The following is a 10,006-nucleotide window of genomic DNA, read 5'->3' on the forward strand; positions in this document are numbered from 1 at the left end:
TATCGGGGTTTGTCAAGAAAAGATATGCTTTATTTTCTTTAAAGTCCTGTGAGTCTCTGGAAAACTGCCTATGCTTGCGTTCTTTGAGATGATACTGATAACGCTCGATGGTATTCTGCATTCGTGTTTCCTTGTTACTAAACTCAGGGTCTTGGTGGAACCTCTTTGTGATGTCAATCTGATCCCCCAAAATTTTTCTACCCGTTCAAGGACGATCCTTTCCTCATCCAAGAGTATCTGCATCAACCTAACGGAACTGTTTGTCGCCTCCTTTTCCCACTTTCTTAATAAGTCAGGATTTCTGATACGGTTGGCAGGGGTCAGGGATATACGAAGGCCTCAAGGTACAATGCCTTGTTTAATGTATTGATCTAAGCCCTGTACTTCCCACCAGGAGCTGATGTGCTCCTTGTATATGCGTGTGAGTTCGGCAAATGCGCCGTTTAGAGTAGGGGTATACTTTTTCTGCGTAAAGGCTTGCTCGGAAAAAACTGTTTTGGCCTTGTTAAGCCAGGAGTCCCTATCTAGGCCTGTGGTTAAAAAGAGGTCACTTAAGAAGGCTTACCAAAGGGCGTGCGCTGAAACGCGCACTTCCCTTTTACATCCCACTAAGAACCCAGTCAGCGACCCCCAGAGACTGATACGGGTTGTAGGGACCTTCGATGCGGCATCTACCAGCGTAAGAGAGATTATAAGCCGTAATTGGGGGACCCTCCCTAAGGACCCTGACCTAACCGCAGTTCTAAGCCCCCAACCCTCGGTGACCTTTAGGAGAGGCACAAATCTGAGAGATAAGCTGGGCAACCCGGTTAAATGCTGCTATAGGTGTGGACACTGCAGTTTCTGCGGTCAGCTTACCCAGGGCAAATCCTTTGCGTTGGACCCAGGGGGTCACACATACCATATACGTGACTTTATCAACTGCCACACCACAGGTGATCTACTTAATCACCTGTGAGTGCGGCAAGAGATACGTAGGTAAGACCCGCAGGGAACTACGCAAAAGGATGGGGGAGCACTTCGGGGATATACGTAACAATAGAGATACCCCGGTGGCAAGGCACATCCAGACCAGCCATGGGGGCCGTGCCTCATCAGTGACCTTTATGGGCATCGAACACGTCCAGAAACCCCAGCGTGGAGGAGACCGGGATAAGCGCATACTCTAACGCGAGTGCTGGTGGATTTTTAAATCAAAAACCACTAATCCCTTAGGGCTCAATGAACAACTGCAGTTTGGTTGCTTCCTCTGACAGGATCATCTGTGTACACCTTTTACCCTTTCACCTCCCCTTGACCCTCCCGGGCGGTGGGGAGTGTAATGATGCTGCCATAACTGGTAACTGTGTTTGATTGAGTATGCAACGATCACATCATAAATTCTTGCATACTGGCTTGCTTTTATACTATTGATAAAGAACGGGGACCTATCGTCAGCTACTGTGGTTACCCCTGCCGTTAAATATTCACTTTGTTGTCCAGAGTGGAGGGTCTGTGACCATGACCTCCCACGGATTAATTATATGCGAGTGGCCTGTAGTACTGGACTGATGACGCGAGCACACGTGATCTACAACGTCGGCCGCGTCATCAGACTGTGACCGGATGGTCATTTGACTGCAACTGCGACTACCTCTGTCATCAGACCGCGCCATTCATCCTAGATCGGCGCACGCATGCGCAGCCTTACCCCTCGCCCCTTTACCATTCAAAAACAGAAGCGGCGCGCATTGCAGTGCTGCCAGACACCACACACCCGGCCTCGTAGAAACCGACTGATGCCGGCTCGGCCAGATGGATGCCATACGCACCAAGGCCTGACTGTAAGTACAAATACTGACTGATGTCTGAATCCCCATTTACATGCCTGAAGACTGTTTATCTATACATCGGCAGTAGGGGGTCATTGCACTTACCTGTGTTTTTTCTACTAAATACATCCACCATGTTATAGTAGTTTATAGGGCGTCTTGTACCTTTTCTTGTGTGTTTCAGATGTACCTGGAATCTGCCATACGCATTCTAGATACAAATTAACCACGTTATCCATCATCAAGTGGTTAGAGGTAGCCAGTACCTCCCTTCCAACTGCCTAACATAAGCATAGTTTCTTATGTGGCTATGAGGTCTCTCTTAAGTGCAAATAGACTAAGTTTACTGAGTGATCTATTTTAGTCTGTCCTGACCCACCCGTGTCTAGTAGTATATCACTGACATTTAGTGGCTTAGGCAACGGCCACTAGTACCAACTCCCGTCCTCTGACGATTCAAGAGGTTGATAGTACTAGTAGCTTTCTCGTGTATGTTCTATTTTGAAGAAACGCGTAGGGACATATGAACATACCCTCTTTTTATCCACGGTGTTGCCATCACCTCTAGTCTATATAGATTAGGTGTCCCCCCCCATCACCCTAGCAGGGTCTCATAGGGACCTTAGACTAGGGAAAGGTTCCGGACGGGACCACCCCTTGCAGGGCACGGATCCCGTGTTAGGGTATCAGGGTCATAGTAGGACAAGCAGGGTGCAACAGGGACAGCTTTTCTCCCTGCGGCCCCTCATTAGGCATCACCCTACCTACGAAGAACCCTTCCCTCACATAGGAACACCTAATCCACGTCTTATACGTGGTGTGGACACTGCAGTTTCTGCGGTCAGCTTACCCAGGGCAAATCCTTTGCGTTGGACCCAGGGGGTCACACATACCATATACGTGACTTTATCAACTGCCACACCACAGGTGATCTACTTAATCACCTGTGAGTGCGGCAAGAGATACGTAGGTAAGACCCGCAGGGAACTACGCAAGAGGATGGGGGAGCACTTCGGGGATATACGTAACGATAGAGATACCCCGGTGGCAAGGCACGTCCAGACCAACCATGGGGGCCGTGCCTCAGCAGTGACCTTTATGGGCATCGAACACGTCCAGAAACCCCAGCGTGGAGGAGACCGGGATAAGCGCATACTCCAACGCGAGTGCTGGTGGATTTTTAAATCAAAAACCACTAATCCCTTAGGGCTCAATGAACAACTGCAGTTTGGTTGCTTCCTCTGACAGGATCATCTGTGTACACCTTTTACCCTTTCACCTCCCCTTGACCCTCCCTCATCCCCTGATTCTTGGGGGTCGGGCGGTGGGGAGTGTAATGATGCTGCCATAACTGGTAACTGTGTTTGATTGAGTATGCAACGATCACATCATAAATTCTTGCATACTGGCTTGCTTTTATACTATTGATAAAGAATGGGGACCTATCGTCAGCTACTGTGGTTACCCCTGCCGTTAAATATTCACTTTGTTGTCCAGAGTGGAGGGTCTGTGACCATGACCCCCCACGGATTAATTATATGCGAGTGGCCTGTAGTAGCTGAGCATAATTGACGTACTCAGCTCCACCCACTCAGTTCTCTGGAAGTGCCGATGCGTCCGCCCACCCGGCGTCAGCCAGCCCTGCCCACCCACCAGCGTCCATCTCTGGACTGATGACGCGAGCACACGTGATCTACAACGTCGGCCGCGTCATCAGACTGTGACCGGATGGTCATTTGACTGCAACTGCGACTACCTTTGTCATCAGACCGCGCCATTCATCCTAGATCGGCGCACACATGCGCAGCCTTACCCCCGCCCCCTTACCATTCAAAAACAGAAGCGGCGCGCATTGCAGTGCTGCCAGACACCACACACCCGGCCTCGTAGAAACCGACTGATGCCGGCTCGGCCAGATGGATGCCATACGCACCAAGGCCTGACTGTAAGTACAAATACTGACTGATGTCTGAATCCCCATTTACATACCTGAAGACTGTTTATCTATACATCGGCAGTAGGGGGTCATTGCACTTACCTGTGTTTTTTCTACTAAATGCATCCACCATGTTATAGTAGTTTATAGGGCGTCTTGTACCTTTTCTTGTGTGTTTCAGATGTACCTGGATTCTGCCATACGCATTCTAGATACAAATTAACCACGTTATCCATCATCAAGTGGTTAGAGGTAGCCAGTACCTCCCTTCCAACTGCCTAACATAAGCATAGTTTCTTATGTGGCTATGAGGTCTCTCTTAAGTGCAAATAGACTAAGTTTACTGAGTGATCTATTTTAGTCTGTCCTGACCCACCCGTGTCTAGTAGTATATCACTGACATTTAGTGGCTTAGGCAACGGCCACTAGTACCAACCCCCGTCCCCTGACGATTCAAGAGGTTGATAGTACTAGTATCTTTCCCGTGTATGTTCTATTTTGAAGAAACACGTAGGGACATATGAACATACCCTCTTTTTATCCACTGTGTTGCCATCACCTCTAGTCTAAATAGATTAGGTGTCCCCCCATCACCCTGGCAGGGTCTCATAGGGACTTTAGACCAGGGTAAGGTACCGGACGGGACCACCCCTTGCGGGGCACGGATCCCGTGTTAGGGTATCAGGGTCATAGTAGGACAAGCAGGGTGCAACAGGGACAGCTTTTCTCCCTGCGGCCCCTCATTAGGCATCACCCTACCTAGGAAGAACCCTTCCCTCACATAGGAACACCTAATCCACGTGCTGAGATAAGAACTAACTTCCGGTTGTCTCCTGTGTTCGATGGATACAAGCACGGTCTGACTTGTTACCGGTAAGATCTACTCTTAATTTCCACCCCGACTGGGCATTCCCCTGTTCTCCAAGTGGGATTCAGGACTCCCATTCTGGGGACTCTCAGCACCAATTGTGGCTCCTCGTGACCTTTGGGGTCCACACAGCCTTACAAAGGGCTTGCTCTAGGGATTCTGTGTACAGCGAGCCACCTTAAGTGGCATACCTGTACCCAGGACCCGACTGTGTCTGTTTGTTTGTTTTGTAAGGAGACTATATACGTTTTAGTCAAACCAATAAATATCATGTTTTAATTGTTACTGCCCCTTTGATTTTCCTATTACGCCTCACAGCAGTACCTTGGGGAGAGGTGCGGCTGCACCGTTCTCACCCTCACAGGACAACTCTATCCCTTTTTGTTCACGCTGATGGATCCCCATTACAAGGACAACGTACCGTCCTTAATTCCGTCACTGGAGCGTGATCGTAAGATGCATAAGTACAAGCGCACAATGGTAGACGCGCTGCTGGTGGCATTCCCACCTGACACCGGGGCCACAGTGGAAGCACAAGGCGAAGGCAGAGGAAGAGGTCGCCAATGCAGCTGGGGCACCGCCAGCACCTCAGAAGGCAGTGTTAGCATGGCCGAAATGTGGAAAAGCTTTGTCAGCATGCCACAACAACCAGCACCACCAGCTGATATGGAACGTCTTAGCAGGAGGCAGCATTTCATCAACATGGTGGAGCAGTATGTGGGCACATGCCTACACGTACTGAAATGACGGGTCTGCCCCATACAACTTGTGTGTCTCCAATTTGGCACATGGCCTGAGCTTCCCCTTTACACCTTGGAGGTGCTGGCCTGCTCTGCAACCAGTGTATTATCTGAACATGTGTTTAGCATGGCAGGGGGCGTTATCACAGACAAGCGCAGACGCCTGTCAACAGCCAATGTGGACAAGCTCACTTTTATTAAAATGAACCAGGCATGGATCCCACAGTACTTGTCCGTACCTTGTGCAGAATAGACATGTATACCGGCCTTAAAAAGCCATTGTTATACTACAGCACAATTGCTCATGCTTGTATTTCGGATATTTCACACTCTTTTGGAGTGTACCCCAATAAAATAAAAATTAAAACCAAAAATCAGTGTTGGCTACCTTGTCCTCCTCCAACGTGGTTTCCACCTACACCGCTACATCCACCGCCTCCTCAAACTCCTACTCCATATGGACCTCCACCTCATAAATCAAATTTTTGTACGTATTTTATTTTATGTCATTTCACTACTTTGTTACATTTTCTGGTGATATTCACCAATTTTTCGAAAGTTGATAGAGAAGATATCCAAATGGATGGTGGACGTCACAGGGACGTGCGATCAAGCAGAAGTTATCTAGAGTCAACAAAGCGGCAGCAGGGCCTTTCCTGGCTGACGTTTCCAAATCCAAAATACCACAGTGACATTCCCTATAATTTTATATTAATCATTCCAATAACAGGGCATCTTAAGAGTCCTGTATTGTTATTTATCGTCACTACCTCCCCGAGTCGGGAGTGGGTAATTGCCGGTAATTGCCGAACTGACTGATGGTTCTGCCCTTTGCAACTTCTGGGTCTCCCAATCGGGCACATGGTCTGAGCTTGCCCTTTACGCCTTGGAGGTGCTGGCCTGCCCTGCATACAGTGTATTGTCTGAACGTGTGTTTCGCACGACTGGACGGGGTTATCACAGGTTATATTTCCCAATGTTTGGGGTGTACCCTAATTAAAAAATATATAAATAAATTTAAAACAAAAAAGTAGTGTATGCTACCTCCTCCACCGCCACTTCCACCTACACCGCCACATCCACTGTCTCCTGAACCTCCTACTCCATATGGACCTCGTCCTCCTAGATCAAGATTATTATTTTTTATTTTTGCATATTTTGTTATTTGAAGTCATTTTCCTATCCACATTTGTTTGCGGAGCACTTGCCATGCTCTTAACCAAATTTTGCTAGCCCTCTAGCCCTTTCCGTGACATTTTTAGAGCCATTTTAGTGCTCAAAAGTTCGGGTCCCCATTGACTTCAATGGGGTTTGTGTTCGGGGTCAAGTTCGGGTGAAGTTCGGGTCCCGAACTCAAAATTTTTTGTGAAGTTTGGCCGAACCCGAACATCCAGGTGTTCACTCAAATCTAATCGTCTCCTATTATCTACAATGTGGCTCACCTGCAATGTCCATTGAATATATTCCAAGGAGATATGACTCTCTCAGAGTAGCAATATTTTGTTGCAGTCTGCCTGCAATATTTCCCACCAGTATTCAGGACTGGTGCACACAGGGCATTTCACTGACATTGGTACAGTATCTTTTTAATGTACCGTCACTGATGTTCCCCAATGGTACCCACGTTAGCACAGTATGCTGCACATAATATAGTATATCAACATAGATGCTGGTTAAATGATATGCGATAAACATACGATAATATTGTATATATATTACTGGCATATTCTTCAATAATTTGGTTCATCATTGTCACATAATTGTACAACAGCTCAACTTACGTGGAGTGACCACTGCCGCAGGGTCAAATGGTAACCCATAGCAAGAGTTCTGTTTGTAAAGGCAGTTTTCAACTCCTTTACAATTTGACCATTGAACTGAATGGAATATGCCAAACGGGGGGTATACGGTATACCTTTTTAATCTTTGTTGTTTTCATTGTATACAGACAGGATATATCATCAATAAGGTCTAAAAGAGTTAACAGGTTTAATATTCAGGTCTAATAGGTATCATATTAGTCAGTTAGATTACTGAAAAAATAGATCCTAGCAGCAAATGGTAGCTATAGCGTGAGCTCCAATTGGGGTGGCGTTTTTTTTTTTTTCGACATTAGGAGCTCACTATTAAACCTAGGTCCACCAAAGGATCTTCTGATACTCTGGTACAGTCGGCTACACTGCCCCTGACTGGATGCCCCTTTGGACATGTCAAGTTTTTGTGGATTTAAAAAAAAAAAAATTTCATTTCCAAAAAGGAAATAAATAAGTAGCAGGTGTTTTATTTGTGTGTTTTTTACATGAGTAATTATTGAATAATTTCACTGATCAGTTGGACAGACACATCCAGTATTCTACATGAATTTATGGTACAACAATAATACAATCAGGGTTACTCTAAACACGATGGGTATGACCAAGTAGTACTATTTAATAATTGCGCATACTAAAGCTTAAATTAGGTGTACAAAATAATATAGGAATGAAACAAATCAGTTTTTCACAACAGTGTTTTGTGTTCCTATAGGGGTCTCAAGAAGATCTTGCTTATTCCAGCTTCCTTATCCATCACAACGGCTCGCCAAATGAAGAAAATGCTGCTTAAATTTACCTTGGGAATTCCAAACAAGTCACATACACAAATCACGCAATAACCTATCTATGCACATTCAATTATTAATTATTGCAGCTACAGCTAAATGTATGTGTCTTTATTGTATATCTTATATGTGAAACTGTATATTTACACAAATACTTGTAATGAATCGACAGAAGAATGTACAACACGTGAGAAATTTACATCCAGCATGATTCAAAGAACCACAGGGGTGCTAACAGTGAGACACTGTACATTTGGCACTAAAGTGAGAATCTCAGAGCCAGAGATTGAATGGCTCATACAAATATTTGATGGCATTAGATTAATCATTCTTTTATAGAAGGAAAACTCCCACACGGGAGATAAATATTGGTATTAACGTATTATCATTAAAACTGAGGTTTAGAGGACTGGTCGAACATCAACAATTATGGCATATTGCTAGGATATGCCATAAATGTCAGACAAGTGAGGGGTGGCCCAGCTACAGATGTGAGCAGACGCGCTCGGTGACCTGCACATCCTGATTACCATCCTGGCACCTGCTAAACTACTTTTATTCAGCCTCCCTGTATTCTTTGAGTCTTAGGATCGTACAGTGGTGAAGATTGGCCCCAGACTCTGGACCACTTTAGACAGAAGCAGGCTCAAAATGGCTCAAATCCGAGGTCAGCTCCAGACAGTTCATCAGATGCACAGGAAGTTGCCTCCCCTGCTAAACAGCCAGAGCTAACACTTCAACGGGTCTCCTCACAACTTCTGACCGCCATTACAGCCTGTCAGGTGCGTGGATTTGGAACTCCTCAGACATGATATGTGCTGTGTGAGCTGCTTACTTAGGTGGAGAACCGAGTATCTGAGATAAAGAATTGGGTGAGCCCCATTATTCACTGTTTGGAAGATGTGGAGACCCAAGTCTCTTCCTGGTGTGTGAAAGAGGACGACCAGGAGAATCACCTCCATCATAATAATGTCCAAATGATGGGCCTCCCTGGAAAAACAGAGGGCTGTAACCTTGAAAAGTTTGCTGAAAGATTGCTGTGAGAACTGTTCGGGATTTTCAGTGGTGTAACTAGAAATTACTGGGCCCCACAGCATATTTTTGAATGGGGCCCCCCTCCCCCAGTAATTTTTTCACAACCCCTTCCTTTCATGCCGCCCCCATTCCTGTGGCTAGTAAAGATCACTCTCTCAGACTCTCTATACTGTCACTGTATATTATTTCATTGTGTAATACTGTTGAGGGGGCCCTGACAAAATCTTTTAGTCCTCCTGGATGGGCCCCTTCTGGGTCAGGGCCCCAAAGCAGCCGCTTCCCCTTCTTCCCCTATAGTTACACCCCTGGGGATTTTCCTTTCTGCCTTGCAATTGTTGTACTAGGGTGGCTATACTATACTATTAGTAGCACGCCTCCAATATTGCCAAATCAAACTGCCTATTAGTAAATCTGGCTTAGTTGTCCATAGCAACCAATCAGCTCAGCTTTTATTTTTTCAAAGATCTGTAGGAGACCTTTGCCAACAAATGTAAAAATCAATAGATGAGATGTCGCACTAGGAGAAATGGACACCAAAAAGGTGCACCTGTCAAAACGAGACCACTCACTCAATTAGAAGATAAATGTATAAAAGTAGACAGGGCACTCAAAGAAAGCCGTGACCATGTGGTTGGAACAAATATTGCACTTTTATTAGTTTGTGCTAAAAACAGCTATTAATAAAGCAATAAAACAGATAAAATGGCAATTACATAGAGTATACTGTTATCATAACAACCAAGCTAAATGGCAACCTTCCATATAATGAAATGCTGACAGTATTCAATAAAACACTGGCTCAATGGATGGTTGCTAACAATATTCGACTGGATATTCGATAAACACAAGAAATAAATGACAATATTCGATAAAACGCTAACTCAAGAAATGAATACTATCAATATTCTGCAAGATATTCGATAATCCTCGATATAATAGTCGGCCCAATGTTCATCTATAATGAGCAGCCCTGAAAAAAGTCACTGAGTATCGATCAAATTTTGAGACCAAGACCAA

General features: G+C 45.5%; 1 protein-coding gene across 1 annotated transcript in view; it reads left to right on the forward strand.

Annotated features, from left to right (window-relative positions):
- Window positions 1–9,139, forward strand: part of LOC122933396 (polymeric immunoglobulin receptor-like) — a 276,468-nt gene extending 267,329 nt beyond the window's left edge. Inside the window, exon 10 of the mRNA XM_044288366.1 lies at window positions 7,882–9,139. Coding sequence (XP_044144301.1) covers window positions 7,882–7,943 — 62 coding nt within the window. The 3' untranslated portion in view covers window positions 7,944–9,139. The remainder of the gene's footprint in view (window positions 1–7,881) is intronic.
- The last annotated feature ends 867 nt before the right edge of the window (window positions 9,140–10,006 follow it).

The sequence above is a fragment of the Bufo gargarizans genome, chromosome 3 (genome assembly GCF_014858855.1).
Source record: "Bufo gargarizans isolate SCDJY-AF-19 chromosome 3, ASM1485885v1, whole genome shotgun sequence".
In the NCBI taxonomy this organism is placed as follows: Eukaryota; Metazoa; Chordata; class Amphibia; order Anura; family Bufonidae; genus Bufo; species Bufo gargarizans.